Source organism: Solenopsis invicta, chromosome 2 (genome assembly GCF_016802725.1).
Source record: "Solenopsis invicta isolate M01_SB chromosome 2, UNIL_Sinv_3.0, whole genome shotgun sequence".
NCBI classification, from domain to species: domain Eukaryota; kingdom Metazoa; phylum Arthropoda; class Insecta; order Hymenoptera; family Formicidae; genus Solenopsis; species Solenopsis invicta.
Genome location: NC_052665.1, coordinates 806,465 through 823,658, shown reverse-complemented (window position 1 = coordinate 823,658; position 17,194 = coordinate 806,465). Strand labels below are relative to the sequence as shown.

General features: G+C 32.3%; 1 protein-coding gene across 1 annotated transcript; it reads right to left on the bottom strand.

Annotated features, from left to right (window-relative positions):
- Nucleotides 1-6,723: 6,723 nt before the first annotated feature.
- On the bottom strand, nt 6,724-16,157 carry LOC105198235 (vesicular glutamate transporter 1). Its single transcript, XM_011164893.3, has 9 exons — nt 15,999-16,157; nt 13,480-13,612; nt 13,016-13,242; nt 12,468-12,784; nt 10,550-10,724; nt 9,843-10,135; nt 9,317-9,697; nt 9,013-9,222; nt 6,724-8,810 (listed from the first exon to the last, which is right to left on the bottom strand). The coding sequence occupies exons 2-9, from the start codon at nt 13,551-13,553 to the stop codon at nt 8,559-8,561; spliced, it is 1,929 nt and encodes a 642-aa protein (XP_011163195.1). The 5' UTR covers nt 13,554-13,612; nt 15,999-16,157; the 3' UTR covers nt 6,724-8,558.
- Nucleotides 16,158-17,194: the final 1,037 nt, after the last annotated feature.

The following is a 17,194-nucleotide window of genomic DNA, read 5'->3' as shown; positions in this document are numbered from 1 at the left end:
CTTTACGCAATTCGAGAAATCGCTTGCAATTAGAAGCGTCAATTTAATGATTATCGCGGCGAATTACTGTTGCGGTTACTTATGGAAATTGTGAGACAGATCTCTCGGATCGTTCTTAAGAATCACAGTATACAGCCTCAAGTTAAATACACGAAAAAAAGATTACTGTGTAATTAGGCGATTATTATTTTTTTTTAAGAGTTATCGACGATGCTGGTATTATATGCGTGTTTTTGTACGTGTGATATGTAAATATGGTAGCGCAACAGGTGACAAGCAATTTATATGATAGCTGTAAATGCGAACGGGGACGTGCCCGTGCTTGTTTGCTTTTAATGGCTATTCCAAGGCTGGACAAGGATAAATAATTATCAGTGAGATTTGTTTCAACAAAGATGTTGGTTTGCCCGCAACGTCCTCATTCTGCATTCTTTTTTTTTTTATGAATACTGATTATATGCTGGTTGTTCGCCTCGAAAGCGGCAATGTATCGAGAAGAATGAAAAAAACTGCAAGTTTTACAATAATCGTTGCATTTATTGGATCCTGGTATTTCTAGCATGAATTATTCAATGAGCCAGGAGAAACGCGTTCTTAAAAGATGGGCTTACGATTTATTGTCAGTAGCCGCCAGAATATTTCTCGTTTTTAATTACATAATACACTGAAATGTTACATACATATTTTACATGATAATTAGCGTCGCAATAATCAGTAACAAACAGACTGAATCGGCGTGTGTAACAATAATCTCTAATATGCGGCTACACATGTAATACAGAGTAAAGTGCTTACTAATACAAGCAATTAAAATACATTTTTCTTGCCTTCGCATCGTTCTGTAGACGCGTCAACCCGTTTTGGAGAAAATGATTAGAAAACACTTTTGAAATATATAGTTATTCAAATCCCGTGAAAAGAACGAGATTACAATAACGGATGTTTGTCAATGAATAGAATTCCTAGTTCCTTTTCAAATAAAATTAACAAATCTTTTTTTTTTTAACAATGAAAAGGAAATTGCTTTATTTCTCTAAACATCTAGCTTTGTTATGTGTCATTTGCATAAATATTAATTAAAATCAATTGGCATTTAATCAACTCTGTCAGCCGTTTTCCAAAATTAGAATTGGACAGGGAGAGAATTGATTAAATCTCTATTAATTTTAATTGATGCTTATAAGAATCTGTATTGAAGAATTCTGAACACGAAGACATGAATCATGATCGTGTGCGCGCTATTTACTAACGCCAACTCGTGTTTGTACAGCACGGAAGAGCAGATTCTTTTAATTCACATATAATCCTAATTATAATTATACATTTTTAACGAATATGTATATGTATGTATGCATGTACATACACACATATATAACTAACATCGTATTATTGTCTGCTAAGTTCCAACGCAGTATTTCTCAACCAGCGAGATATACTGAAAAACAATCAGTGTGTACAATACAAAAACTTAACATTTGCGTAATAATAATTAATTATTTTACAAAGGTAAACGCAACATTTGTTAGCAAAATAAATTTACAATTATGGAGATTGTATGAAAAGTATATAAATTACATAAATCTATTATTTGTAATGCGCTTTGCTCCGATTGTAATAATTGTGTTACAATATAATTGTTTTTGAAAGCATAAGAAATATTTTTCTGAATGATGAAACAATGCGCATGACACAAAACAGTCTCCTTGGATTATCACTTGGAGTACATTAAACAACTACAAATTTAAAATCCACAAATAAAAGTGTTAACAATGAGAAAGAGAGTTTCCTAATCTATGTACTTGATATTTGTTCAAGTATCAAGCCATCAAAAGTTCAATAACACTCTTATCAATTAATATTTCCGATGTGAAATTCTCATTATTATAAAATATCCAATAAATAACTTTACGCAATATTTATTATGAATATGTCTCTTCTCCTCTCCTTCCTAATAATATATAAAACAATATCAAAATTTGACTATATATTTAATTATATTTAAAAATATAATAAAAAAAAATGAATGCACTACTATTAATATTTTCAGTTACTGTGTATAATTTTGTGTAATGTAGAAATTTTTTGAGAATTTCTCATCGTTTACAGTATGCTTATATATTATATATTGTATATATATGTGTATATATACACATACATAAAATTGCCTATTTATTGTACTTACAATATATTACTTTCATTCTTTTACGAACTTTTGTCGTTATTGTCAATATAATAATTGATACACCTTTGTAAACAGCTTTAATCGAAATATGTAAATTAATATTATTTAATTACATTTTTTTAAGAGGATATACAAATAGTGACGAACTATGAATGCCAGTATGTATACAACATATTGTACATATTGCGTAGGATATATATATACATATATATTTATATATGTATATATATACGTGAAGATATATTTTGCACATATATACATACATATATACATATATATATTATATGTATATAATGTATGCAAGTATAGAGAATAGTTCCATACCGTAAATTGTTGACTGCTTGTGCCCTCCTTCAGATTGATAAATATAATGTCTTTCCTTGTAATTCTTCAAAGTTTCAGTCACAAAACTTTATATTTAATTTGATTTAATAACAAAATTTTCACAAATTATAATTACGTGTAAATGGTAATAAAATATTCAATGTAGTATTATCTGCCTAACTTATATCCCCAAAAATATATTGAAAATTATTCAAGAGATCTGATCTCCTTTTCAGAGGAGTTTTATTGGATTGGAACAAAAAGTTCGTAGCGTAAATGAAATTCAAAAACAACGTTTAGATATTTATACATAAATTTATGTACAAATGTACATAGAGATATGTAGACTATCCCTGCGATGTCCCGTGTCGTGTGACGTTATTTTCAATTGGCGTTACGATTTGATAATCAACGACTGCACGCAGCTATTGAAAAACGTTACAAACTTTTCGATTCCATTCCAATATTAATTGCATACGAATCACAACATTATCGTTATCATTCTGAATTGGAGAAAGATATGATATCAAATTTACGGTAGCTGTAACTTTGCAACTTAGTACGTGTCACGTTTTAATCGTTCAATCAATAACATCTGCATTGTAAAGACTTGATAATAACTATTACGATTTCTGTATGATACGATCTACATTGTCTTAATGCATATATATTTTTTGTCAAACAATAAAATATCCAGCACATTCTTCACAAAAATATATGGAAACGTTTTAATGCAATACATTCTTGAATGACTCGTTATACTTTCATCACATTCTCGTGTGTCTCCCATTTCTGTGTATTTTCTGGAGCACTCGAAGAAGCATAAAGCTAATTGTTATAAAGTGATACAGGGTGTGCCGAAAATAAAGCTAATCCATTTAATGTAAGCAACGATATTGCAACAACGATCGTTTTCGCTAGGTATGTTTCATCTATTATTGAATTTTCCGAGTAAATTCGGATTTGCATCTTGGTTGCTATTTTTTCATTTTTTATTTTATTTTATTTTTTTGCATCGGCCCACCCCGTGTTTCGTTTCTTTATTGTCATAAGTTATTACTGGAGCTATATGTATATATAGATATACAATATATATATGTATATTTGTAAATATTAGTATCAGTATTATTGTTCGAACAGCATTAGAACTTATCTTAAGTTTTTTTTCGTATATAATAATTATGATTTATAGATATCTCGAGTCCAGAAACTTTTTCTGGTTTAGCGAATAAAGTCATAAATAACATTAGGCCAGTCACTACTGCGATACACAATGATGAATATATATTTATACATGTATTCTTAACGTAATATTATTTTTCGCGTATTATTACGTCACGATTAGAGCACAGATTAAAGATTGAAAGTAGACAATAAGAAAAAGAAATAAATAAATATAGCTGTTTTTTTTTCTGAACGCAGCCATTGATGAATTGTAGAGAGAAATAAATGGAAGAAAGAAAAAAAAAAACAAAACTCAAAAGATGCAAATATCGGAAAAAATTAAATATCCTGAATAATTTAAATATCTAAGTTAAATGAAATACGATAAGTGTCGTGGAATAATATATGTATTAAAAAAAATAAGAAATTTTTTCATAAAATTGAAATAAAATTCTTTTTCAAATTATTACATTTTACTTTTAATCTCTCATCCCTTGTACCTTCTTTTTATATATCTTCAGCAAAAAATAATATTATTTTGTATGTGAGAGAAGGTATTCCACTTTTTCAAGTGAATTGTCGCTGCCGTGCCATCCAGGTTTGAAATTGCTCTTTTCCCAACATTAGCCTAACAACGAATCGTCTCTCTCGATGCGACAGTAACGCACAACAGTTAGATGACAGTTATCACGTGCATATCATTAATTTCAAGTGTGTTGCAAGTGTTTCCGACTTTCTATCATCATACGTCTCTTTTAAAGCATAGCGCTTGCGGTCGATGCACCACGTGAAAAAAATGCGTGTTGCGGCATTTCATGTCGTCATTAATACGAGTGTTCTAATCGTGACTGCTTATTATCTTGTCCTGTATTGTCACTGATGTTACGAAGCGAGATTATTACCGTTGCGTATACGGAGTGTTTGGTAATAGTCGCGTACTCGGTGAAGAGGGCGATACTTTTCTTCAAAAACTAAAATGACATTTTTCTTTATCGAAATCTTGTTGAACTAGAATTGGCTTAAGATTGCTCTTTAATCGGAGGTTTACTTGAAAATTTCCTGGTTCTAAAATCTTGTTACTTTAGGTATAAGCTATACAATCTATCGGAAAAAAGGTATTGCTCGCGTAGTCACATAAAATAATTATTAAAACAAATAATTATTAAAAAATTTACTCGAATGAATTATATTATTATTAGTATTCAATGTTAACAAATTTGTTACAAGTTTATATTTTTAAGAAAGGCAATTTCTTTTCTTTTCTGATATTTGAAAAATTATTGGTATCTCAATGTTTTTTATAATTCTATTTCGATTATCATTATTAATAATTATGTTATATGTACATCTAATTAATAATGTTATGAAAAAAGTAAATTTGTTTCTTCCTAAAAAGATATCGAAACTCGTTCACCAGCTGTGCTAATTTTCAAACACCCCAAAGTTTTTCGTTAATATTGAATAAAGTCGCGCAACCAGCAAACAAATAATTAAACTCTAAATCTGGTGCTCTGTTGTAACACGTGCATCAGGCCTTCATTTAATTATTATTGTCGTACAGTAAAGCGCTCGATAAAATTAATACTTTGAAGCGCATCAATCGAGCATTCTCAAATATCATCACACATATTATTATCGTTAATGCATTTAATATACAGCCACGCCTGAGATGTACATACATACATACATACGCATATGTATATATGTACATATGCATGTACATATATCTTTTTTTTATTGTAGTATATAATAATACATGATATATATAATATATAATCTTATTTATCGATGAAGAATGCGAGACGATACATGTCGACACATATATATATAAATTATACTGGTATATATGTATTTTTAAAATGTCTCGCATAAATTGACTAATTTTGTGGATTTCTCCGTGGCTATGACGGAAAATCTAGACTATTTGATTCGTAGGTTCACACACGCACAGGTCGTTCAACGACGCTTGTATCACGACGTTGCCATTAGCTAAATATTGTATCATATATCTTATTTATATACGCATGTGTGCATATTAGTTTAGATTTATTAGACAATTGAATCAGTTAGCTTCGATTTTGTAGATTAGAATAAGATACATCCTTCTATGCTTTGAAATAACTTGATAGCAGATGCGCGTTTAACAAGCATGAACATTTCTGCATGAGAATTAAAGTAAATTTTAAAATTGCAAATAATCTTTTTTCTCAATCAGAAATCATCAATTTAGGAACTCTTTTTTAAATTTCAATATTTATGTCTCGACATCTTTTTCAAGAAGTAATTTCAATTTTGAACAAAGAATATTATTCTGTGCACCAAGTATATTTATTATTGAATGCTCTCTTTTATACTCGGTGTAAAAATTGAAGCCAATCGAACTTACTCAGTTCAAGAGTCCAACATTTTCATTACTGCTTGCCTGCAGAATTCAGTACAACATGCCGCGTACTTTTTACTGTGTTTCCTTGTATGTGTCCCATCTCATCTTTGATGATCGCGCACATCGCGATCATGAAGAACATATATATATATTTACTTGTATACACGCGCGCGCGCGCGTGTATGTGTGTGTGTCTGTGTGTATGTAATATACGTGTGTATATGAAATACATCTAGACAATGTATAATATATATATGCATTTTTCAAATTATATCTCAATTTTACTTTCATCTCTGTATATTTACTTTCATGATTTGTCTACTTAATAGCTATTATACTTTATTACGGTACTTTCATTATCACTTTCTTACGAATACTTTCATACGTTTCAAGTTAAGCTGTTACGCGAACGTTTTTGAATTTATTTCTGACATTGAGAAAAATTTGCGCAAAAATTTCCATTTAAAGAACTCGATGCTCCAATTTATGATCATTTTTTTTACCATCCTCTGAACAAATTGTTCTTCTTCATTTCCAATAAATGTTGATGAAAAATTAATCAATAGCTTTAACCTTTCTTTTGTTTCTTTGCGTTTTTTTTACATTTTCACTAACTTTACATGATATCTATACAACATAGATATCCTGTAAATATTTATATATAAGTATATTTCTTCGATGTTTAAATACTTTTCCAGATTTCTAAACTTTCGTTAGCGTTATCGTATATTTGATCTGGTAAATTCTTTTTAGTTTTATCCAATTTTTGTAAATTGCAATATGCATATGCCAGAAAGTTAAGGAATATTTAAAAAATTGAATGCTTCAATTTAGATGCATGCCTAACGGGTATTTAAAAATATTTTCCGAATATCTGCGCTGTATGGATATTACCGTCGTTATCGTAGATCAAATTGTACTGTAATCTGTGTGTGCGTAAAGATATCGCATATTTATGCATAACTTCATTCCCGATAAGCGATTTACGTCATATGTTATATTGATTCGCGTAATCTTCCGCCTTTATTGCTATATTTCTATTATTTCGCGTAAATAACTAAACACGTCACATACGGATAACGGGGAATACCTAAAAGTTTCAGTGATTGAGCTATGTCGCGCGCACTGAGATCTTTCACGATTACCATTTTTCCTCAAACCTCGCTGTTAATTATTGTCCACGAAGAGAATTATTGTCTCGCGAAGGTTTGAATTATTGTCACTTTAGGACATAGATCTCGTCGCTCTGATAAGTGGCAACTTACAATTATAATCCTTTTTTTTTAATGACAAATCAATATCCTAATAAAAAGATTTCAAAATTTTATATAGTTGAAAGAATTTCTTGGGGACTTTCGATGTTCTAAAGTATTTCTCTAAATTAAAGAAATATCCGGATACGTTCGAAAAGAGTTAAAACGGTCGGTTATCGCGTTGCAATTTGCACGCAACTTGACTTAACAATGGACTTCAGTCTCTAAATGTTCGAAACATATGAATTCAAACACGACTAATTATATATTAGACAAAATGCACTTTCAAATTTTCTGGTCGATTCTCTGTTTTCTTTTTACTTTCAAGAGTAAAAGAGTATACGAAGACAAATGAATAGAGATAGAAAGTGTTTTTTCCCCCGCTGAATTTTTTGAACGAGAAAAACGATCCTAAGATCCTTTTTTAGGTACGTTTGCAGCGAGTGACTTATTGTCTTTTTTTTTTTAATGACCAAATGCACATGTACCCACTTTCTGTCGTTTGCCACACACAACGCCATGTGCTGTGTCATGAATGCGTGTCTGTGACAAAGTAAATAAATAGCAGTTCACCTGCCAATCTGTTTCGCTAATTTCACAACGTAGCGAAATCTCTTTTACATCATTTCGAATTATTCCGATGGTTATTCACAGCGCCATTCTCTGCACTCTTAGGTATTACGCTCAACAGAAATAATTGTATCTCTTTTCCTTCATTTTGATATTTTGCACAAGGACTTTGCACGTCCTTCGTCCTTGCAAAATTCCAAACCATGCTACTTGAATTCTTATTTATATATGGTCCTCAGACATGGCACAATTAGATTTAATTGATGATAAACAATTTTATTACTATTGAAAATGATTTCCAATTATTTCCAAGTTGTATTCTTGATTTTTTAACAAAATCTCATAAATTTGTGATATTATCACAAGATGATTATTTTGACTTTTGCTCAGATTAAATAAAACGAGACGATGTCGTGAATTTAATATTATTTCAAATTGTATATTAAATTGTCATTAATTCTTTTTAAAATTAATTTTTTTCGAAAAGAGAAAAACAAATAATTGTGTTCTTTTAATTTATTAGCCTCAATTCCGCGAACTTTGTTAATTGATTAATGAAGATGTGCGGCATGTCTGAGGAACCAGTACAGGATTGACAACTAACGATACGAATGCTCTACAACCTCGGGGAAGCAGTCTGCTCTTCTCGTATCCAATTCTTCTATCCGGTGGTCGACCATTCTCAGTTCCACTGCTGATTGTGCACGATGTCATGCGTGTAGTCATCCGTTGCTGGTGGTTGTACGAAAGACGTGTTAACGTCTCTGGCGAACGGATTCGTCGAGTGAAATGGATTGCTGTCGTTGGTCTCTGTCGAGCCATAATTTATTACCGCTCCCTTACTGTCCTGTCGTGCGTACAAATGATTTTCAGCCGGTGGCTGCTCGTAAGTATTCCAATTGTCAGTGGCACTTCCATCTCCGGACGGTTGTTTCTGAAAAGAGATAGTTGTTCTTTCAGTCTCAATTTTATTGCAAAAAAAAATAGAATACATATTTAAGGATACAGAAAAATCTTTTCTCAAGTAGACTGTATTAGATATCTAATAAAGGATGAAATGGCGATGATTCAAACGAATCTGCGACAAAGTGATATTCATTGTGAATAATTAATAATAATAATTTGAGTAGACTTACTATAAATTCAGATTGCATAGTTCTTGGCGGAGGTGGAACGGGCGGTTTTGTCTGGCCAAATTCGTCCATGGCATTCCAACTTTTTTGTTCTTCCGTAGTGGGATCGGCCCAAGGTTGCAACTCGCCGGAACAGAAAATGGCGTAGAACGTCACTCCGAAAAAGTGAACACACGCAGCTGTGATGAAAACGTTTCGCCAACTGTGTGAATCCTGGCACAAAATTAAAAAAGAAATTTTTGTCAATTATCTTAATTCGTAGATACCATTAAATTTATAATTCGAAAAAGTATATTCTTCGTCGTACCTTTTTTACCGTGATATTATCCACAAAAATAGGAACCAACAAACCGGCGATGGTGCCAATCCCGTTGGACATACCCATTAAGATACTGGCGTATCTTGGCGCGATGTCCAGATGATTGACGTTGAAACCAGAAATGGCAAAGCCGCTGCACATGACGCCGAACGTGAGAGCGACCGTAGCTGCGGTTCCGTTCTCGGATGTCGTCGCGTAGGCCACCACCAGGAAGAAGAGCGCTTCCATACCGAAACCACCGCAGTTGAAAACCTTCCTGACATTTGTCGTTGACATGATGCCACGTTTCCGAAGATGATCCGCCAGCAATCCACCGCAAGGTACAATCATCGTCATTAGCAAATGCGGAAGCGATCCAATCAGTCCGGTCTGTCCAAATGTTCAATTTAGAGATTATTATTTTACACTTGGATTTAGACAAAGTAGCGTATTATTTCTCATTTTCATAGTAACAACGTGTTATATTACGTATAATTGTTTTATATCGAGAAGAAATTGTGTTTACTGTATTTACCTCGACAAGCTCCATTTTAAAAGCCTCGTGCATGAAACGCGGTTGAAAGAGTACCAGAAGGTAAAAGTTCCATGATCTACAAAAATTGGCAACAATGATGGCGTATACGGGCATCGACGTGAGAAACTTGCGCCAGGGAGTGGTCGCCAGAGTGGGCATGGGTGCTTGCACTTGCCCTTGTCCGAGCGAATCCTCGATGTAACGTAACTCGCGAGCCGAAATACAGGGATGTTTCGCCGGCTTTTCGAAGGCTAGCCACAACCAGACGCAATACCAAATCAAACCGCAGATACCTACAATTCATCGTTAAAAGTTGTATCTATTAATACAACATTTTCTCTTGCGGTTGCACGGAATAAAAAAATTTTGCTACTACGTATTTAATAGAAGAGCAATTAAATTGTGCCGTCATAACTGTTAGAACATAATTTTTCCACAGAATTTTTTTGTTGAGCAAATTTGTTTGTAAAAAAGTGTATTTGCTTCTGAAACAGAAAGCCTACTTTTAATAATTGTGTTTTGTTGCTGTGATAAACAAGATTTCAACCTGTTATTATGGCAAAACTTTAAGTATATTATAAATTTAACAAAATTAATATTTATAATAAAACCTTCTGCGTTGCTCATAATATAATAATTTGTTATGACAACATAAATTATTCTTTTCTCTACTGATACGATTGAGAAAACGCGAGAAATCTTTTTACCGTAGAAATAAAACGACGCAGGCCAGCCAAACCAGGAACTCAGGTATCCAGAAAGCGGCATACCTATCACCATTGCAGCATACGATCCACAAAACGCTAATGTGGCCAGACGCGATCTTTCCAAAGGCGGTGCCCAATGTTTCCAAATACCATGACACGCTGGATATGTAACACCCTGCGCAAAAAGTAAAAATCGGCTACTAATAATGTACCATTGCAGCAAAATGATTAGAATAAAAGATATCTATGACTTTTCATCTATCTCAGCAATGTCAATTAATCATAATTTTATTAATTATTACATCTTATTTTAAGCTTAATTAAATGAAACAATCCTTGTGTAATTAAATGAAGTTCAACATTTTAATTGGACAATTAATTAGTTCCGGACTCTCGAAATTTAAACACAATTAACAATTGGATAAATCATTTTTTATACGCTGAAGATGACTCCAAAGCAAGTCGAAACATTCGTTTGTAGTTTAGAATGAATAAATGATTTAATATTAATACTTGTGATTGAGCACTTTTATTTGTTGACTCTCATTAGCCTATTGTTCAATTATTAATTGTGTTTTTTTTTTAAATTAGAGATAACAATTTTAATAAGGTGTATTACAAATATATTATAGCTGAGAAAAGCGTATACAATAAATTCTTGATTAAAAAATATTTTACACACACACACACACACACACACACACACACACACACACACACACACACACACACAGACAGAAAAAAATTTAGTATTAAATCAACAACTCATTGTTTCAATATATAAGCAAGAATATAAATTTTCTTAGAAAAATTTGTAATCTTAAACAGACATAATTTGCTTACATGAAGACAATTTTTCTTTTCATGTAAGCAAATTATGTCTGTTTAAGATTATAAATTTTTCCAAGAAGATTTTATGGGTAAAGTTTTGAAAAGATAAACCCTCTGATTTGGTTGCCAATTGGTATACTACTGTATTTTGGTGCGCTGATTAGGAATATGATAATATTCTAAACACCGACAAGGTTATTTTCAAGGTCAAAAATCAAGATAAAAACCTACAGGTTTTTTTAATTCTTTTACATATATCTCAGAAAATATTAATTTCCAAGACAAAAGTGTCAGATAAAAAATAAAGTTCTTGAAATTGTCTACAATAAAGCTTCTATGCATAATTTTCGTAATCACAACGATATACGCGTAATCATACTTTTAAGTAGCGCATGCTTGTAATTATGCAAAATAAAGTATATATTTGTTCTGTTATATTAATTATATATATTTTGTAAAAAATAAAAGTAAAGAAACATTGTTTTCATGCAAAACGTGGTTAAATTGACAATGAGTTGGGTTAATCGGGGAAGGGGTGCGGGGGAGGAGCGGAGTCCCTTCCCCGCTCAAGCGTTTACTTTTCACACAAAACAGTACTGAAAGTAAAAGAAAACACATTTTTAAACAGTTTTTCTATTATAACAACTAAAGTATTGAAGTTCCACACGTAAAGCTAGTATTTTTCATATTATCTTATTTTTTTCGAAAACTATTAGTTCTGTGCAAAAAATGTATAATACATCAATAATGTGTTATTTCAAGAGCTATAACTTTTATTTGAAACATTTTTTTATAAAATCAATATTTATCAAAATAATATTGAACAACCGATATTTTTCAAGTTTTTTTAAATTTTTTATCTCGAAGATGACCTTGTCGGTGATTTTTATTATCATATTCGTAATTAGCGCATCAAAATACAATAGTATACCAAATCGGAAGGTCCACCTTTTCGGAACTTTATCCGATTTTATATTCTTACTTATACATATAAGAAACAATGAATTTTCTTGATTTGATATTTATTTTCTGTGTAGCATTCTAATTTTATTCTTTAACTTTTGGTGCAATTTTTCAAGTTACTTACCTCGACTAATCCTTTCAGCACTTGTACACACATGTCAAGGATAGGATCTACCTTCAGCGCACCGGGTACTAGCAAGTTCAAAAATGACGATATCGCGATGGCCGTGCCGAATATCCTGTTAGCAGGATATAATGACGCGAGGAAACCACCGGGTACTTGCGTTATCAGGTAACCCCAGAAGAATGACGAATCAAGGGCGCTTTCCACGCCGACCGTCCAATTAAACTTGAAAGTGTTATTTTCACCTTCCGTGGTGTTTTTCATAACTAGCTTGGCCATACCCATGTTGCATCTCATACCGAATGAAATAATGAATCCTAAAAGATATGATTAATTAGAATAATAAAAGAAAAATTTCATCTTTGTTTATGATAATATAACATTTTTTTCTATTTTACGAAATTGTGGAAACCTATTCTCGCTTCATTTAGAAATTTTTATAATGAAAGAGTAAATTTTTTCATAGTGATATAGGATAGAAATTAGAGTAGAGCGTAAGCAACATAAAGTTAGAATAATAAAATTGCTAATTGATTGTCTATTCTTACCTATACAAGCTAGCGTCGCGATGGTGTACCTTTTTGATAGACATGGACATTCTGGCATGCAATAAGTATCGATATGCCGTAATGGTGGTCTTTCTGGCTCCGGAAGCGAATCCAACGAAGGCTGCGCCCTATATCCCCTTTCATCCTCGAATGCTCTATTGTCTTTGCTACCCTCGCACGAAGGTTCGAACTCCTCGTAACCGGTGTTGTCTCCTCTTCTTCTCAATCTACAGAAAGTACATGTCCTTTTAATAAATTATTTTCACACACATTTAAACAACAAACTTTTAATCACTTTTAATCACTTTCTTTAGATAATGCGTTTCTTTAATTAAATTCTTTAATCACATTCATGACGTAATGATACAAATGAGAAAAGAATATTATATATAAATATTTATAAATATTAACATGCTCCATCAATATGTCAATTAAATATGCTATAAATGTATGAAATTTGTTACTCGGATAATTTCAGTGTCGCTTTCGTCTTCAAGGAGTCGAAGGCTACGAGACCCGCCGCTACGAATCCGGACATTTTCCAATTATTGGGGTTGCTTCGTGCTCTTGTAAGATTGCGATGTTATTTGGCAGCCCCTGTGATACAAGACAATTATAAGACAAATTAATTTATACATAGTTATTTTATATAAAATCCAATATATAAAAAAGTGTAATTCATTTATAAATAAGATACGTTAAACAAAAATGTAGAAGAAAGTAATTTAAATGTTAATATTAAGCGCAAGTTTGAAAATATGTTTATGACAATTTCTAAAATTAATATTAAAATCAAAGATTTGATAAGTATCGATGCTTTTAGTATCTTAAAAATAATGATCGTTACGCTGCTATATTTTGGTCACCTACAGTCTCTTTCAGAAAGATCTACTATATCTATATAGAGTATCTCTACAGAACGGCACAGGGGGAATCCGGGTAGGAGTGTTTATTTGGAGTGGTAGTCTCTCCACCCCTAATCCTCGAACTCTCGAGGGAGCATCTTCGGAGGGTAGAAAACTGTGAGAAGAAACGTTTCACCGACCGTACACCGAGATCATATTTTTCACTTAAAGTTTGTCGTAGGCGCATCTCGGTTAAATCGTAAAATCTTAATTGAATTTATTCTTAATTAAGACACAGTGTGTTAAAAGAAGATATAAAGGAAGATGAATTTTTAGCGATTTAGCTCGTACTTTAAGTTAGAAAATCAAGGTAATCCAGAATAATCCAGATGTTTGATGTTTTTATGTATAAATTTTAAATGTACAATTATACGAGTACTAAAAATAATTTTTATATTTTTCATAACGTGCAAAACTTTAATGTATTTACAAATCATGTCATATATCTATTTTAACTTCTATGTTTATAATATTTTAATATATATCTTTTATTTAAAGAATCTCTCATAAATTTATATTAAAAAAATGTTCTTTTGGCATTATTTTGTGTTTCAACGATTGCCTACGATTGTAATAATCTCGTCAAAGATTATAATCGTTATCATTGCATGATGGAGTGTGCAGTCTGTAAAAATCGTTACCGGGGGGTGCTGCGCCGATCGTAAAGAGGCGCATCGGAGGACAATGGCTCTCGGATATTAAAATGGCACGTGACAGACAAAAGACACTAAAATGCACAGTACGTGTTAACGAATTAGGGTGGAATGATGAGTATATGGGACGCGCTGACTCAACTTAATGGACGTTGAGCGACATTCGGCACTCTCGTGTTCTACAACATGACTTCGCGCCTCATATGTTTTCCGTTATTAATAATACATTTTAGAAACGTAAAATATGGATTTAGATAAAATCATAACAATTGTTCTCACATTGTTTGTTGAAGAAGAAAAAGAATTAATCTACAGTTTATTTTAACGACGACGACGTGAACAACTGGAAGCAAAGACATATGAATGATGGTAGAATATGTTCACGCGATTAACATTGCAGTTAATATTTTCTCATAATACATATTTTTTTCTAAAGCTTGAAGAATATAATAAAGTAATAAAATATATAAAAGATAATGGAGATGCATGAAAAAGCGAGATATATTCATTTTCATGAATAAATAATAAAGGGCGTCAACAAGGGAAGAATTTTTGCCGCGAAATAGTCAAAGAGAATTTTAATTAAAACAGAAACTCAATTTGCAGTTAATCGACGTAAGAATGGGGTAAACGAGCGCTGACATCTCACAGCCTTGGGCACTTGTGCAAATCAGGTCTAAATGAATTCATTATGACGGTATAAAAAGCATCAGGAGCATTAATACTCGCGACTACTCCAATCATCACAAGATAGATTTTGTGTATCTGAACAAATTACAATCGGCACTAATAGAATGTTTTGCTACATGTTCCAATAATCTCACAAAAGTCAGACATTTTTTGTTAAATCGCTAACTCAGATCGCTCTAAAAATCTCAAACACAGTCACAAACAAAATTATCACTTTGCGATTTGTTTTATTCACGTGGAATTTTTTAAATAAGAAATTTCCATCCGAGGCAAATATGTTAAGGGTAATTTTTTTGATTATCTTATCGATAGAAAATAAAAGAAATAGACGGCTTCGTTATAATTTTTCTCAATTCTATTCTTCTTTAATTCCAAAATCTTATAGAATCTCTTTCTCGATTTTAGTCCGAACTAAAAAATGTGCGAATAAGAGATGATTTAATTAAAAAGTTCAAGTGCAAGTCTTTGTTTTTGAAATGAAACAAAAAAACATGACACACTTCACCAAAATCTCACAATCATCTTCACCACCAGCAAATAAACGATTTCATCATTTCACCGTTTGGTAAAGAGTTTCCAAATTTTGTTCCATTTCGAAGACACAGGGGTTACACAAGAGGATTGTCTCCGATTTTGCTTGTAAGCAAAATGGTATCATAATTCGTGATTTTTCAAACTTGAACGAAGTATTAACTGCGAATACTGGAAGCAATTAAGAAAAATCGCGGGACTCACCAATAATTAAGTCCAGATACAATTACGAGCGGATTGGGTAACGGTAGCGCGAGGTACGCGACGAAGAACGTCGTCGACGTCGCTTGACGTCGTCGTCGTCGTCGTCGTCGTCGTCGTCGTCGTCGTCGTCGTCGACGGCGGCGGCGGCGGCGGCGGTGGCGGTGGTGGCGGTGGCGGCAACCAAGTTGATTTCTGGCCACAGCGTCAGCGCGTCTCGACGCTGCGACGCGATTGGTTCTTCGGCAACGACGCATCGATATCACTAGCCAATCACGAGCGATCACACTCCCCTTTAGATCGACCCCAGGCGGAGCTTTCCATGCACCCCGGCCGAAAGTTTTGCAGTAACAAAACAGCACGCACGAAAAAAGAATTGTTAAAGTTGATGTATTAACTGCCGGATAATACACGCATGTCGGTATGCCGAAATTCTGCCCTGTTATTTAGAGAATCATTCAGCTCTCTGACAGACTGATAATCAAATTAAGCAATTAGCCAGATTTGGCTTTTTGATACATGTTTTAATATTGTAAAGTGGGAGATGAGAACAAGCTCCTCGTATAGTTACCATATTTTTATCGCCAAGTAATTTTGTTGTTTATTTCAAAAATTTAATACATGTTTATCAGTTTTTATAAAGTGTAGAAAAGTTTAGAAAATTATAAAAATAATATTTAAATTGTATTCAAACAAACGTTCCAATTTTAATTTTAGATTGATTGGTAAGGAGTTTATTGTTCAAGTTTCAAATTACAAACGACTGAAAATAAAAAACTTTTAACCACACAATTAAAAATTCCAGTTAACAATTACACAATAAAATTAAAATTTTTACAATATAATCCTTTTTTAATTCGTTAAAACTTATTCAGCAAATTAAACTTAAAAATTTAAAACAACGATAAATTTTCCGTTAAAGTCAAGAATTATGATAGATTGACATAAGCGACAAAAATTTTCAAAATTTTGCACAAGTATTGACTTTAGGTCTTTTTGAATATTTAAAACTGACTTTAAAATTGAGATAAGTAGTTCCTCGGTATCTAAAATTTCAGTTATTTTCAATTAAATCTTCCATGACAAAAATCCAAAAATTAAAAAAATATATACATATCCTCCTTTGAAGAATACTCCTTCAGATTTGGTAGCCAACTTGCATTGTTACAAACAGAGAGAGCAATCGGGGGTAGACACCC

What these genes read in the sequence shown, in the direction of transcription:
- LOC105198235 (XM_011164893.3), bottom strand. Translation starts at nt 13,553, where the DNA reads ATGTCCGGATTCGTAGCGGCGGGTCTCGTAGCCTTCGACTCCTTGAAG. An exon ending in CGCGACGCTAGCTTGTATAG is followed by an intron (nt 12,785 to 13,015) that starts GTAAGAATAGAC and finishes CATATCTTTTAG; the next exon opens with GATTCATTATTTCATTCGGT. An exon ending in CTATGCAATCTGAATTTATA is followed by an intron (nt 8,811 to 9,012) that starts GTAAGTCTACTC and finishes ATCTCTTTTCAG; the next exon opens with AAACAACCGTCCGGAGATGG.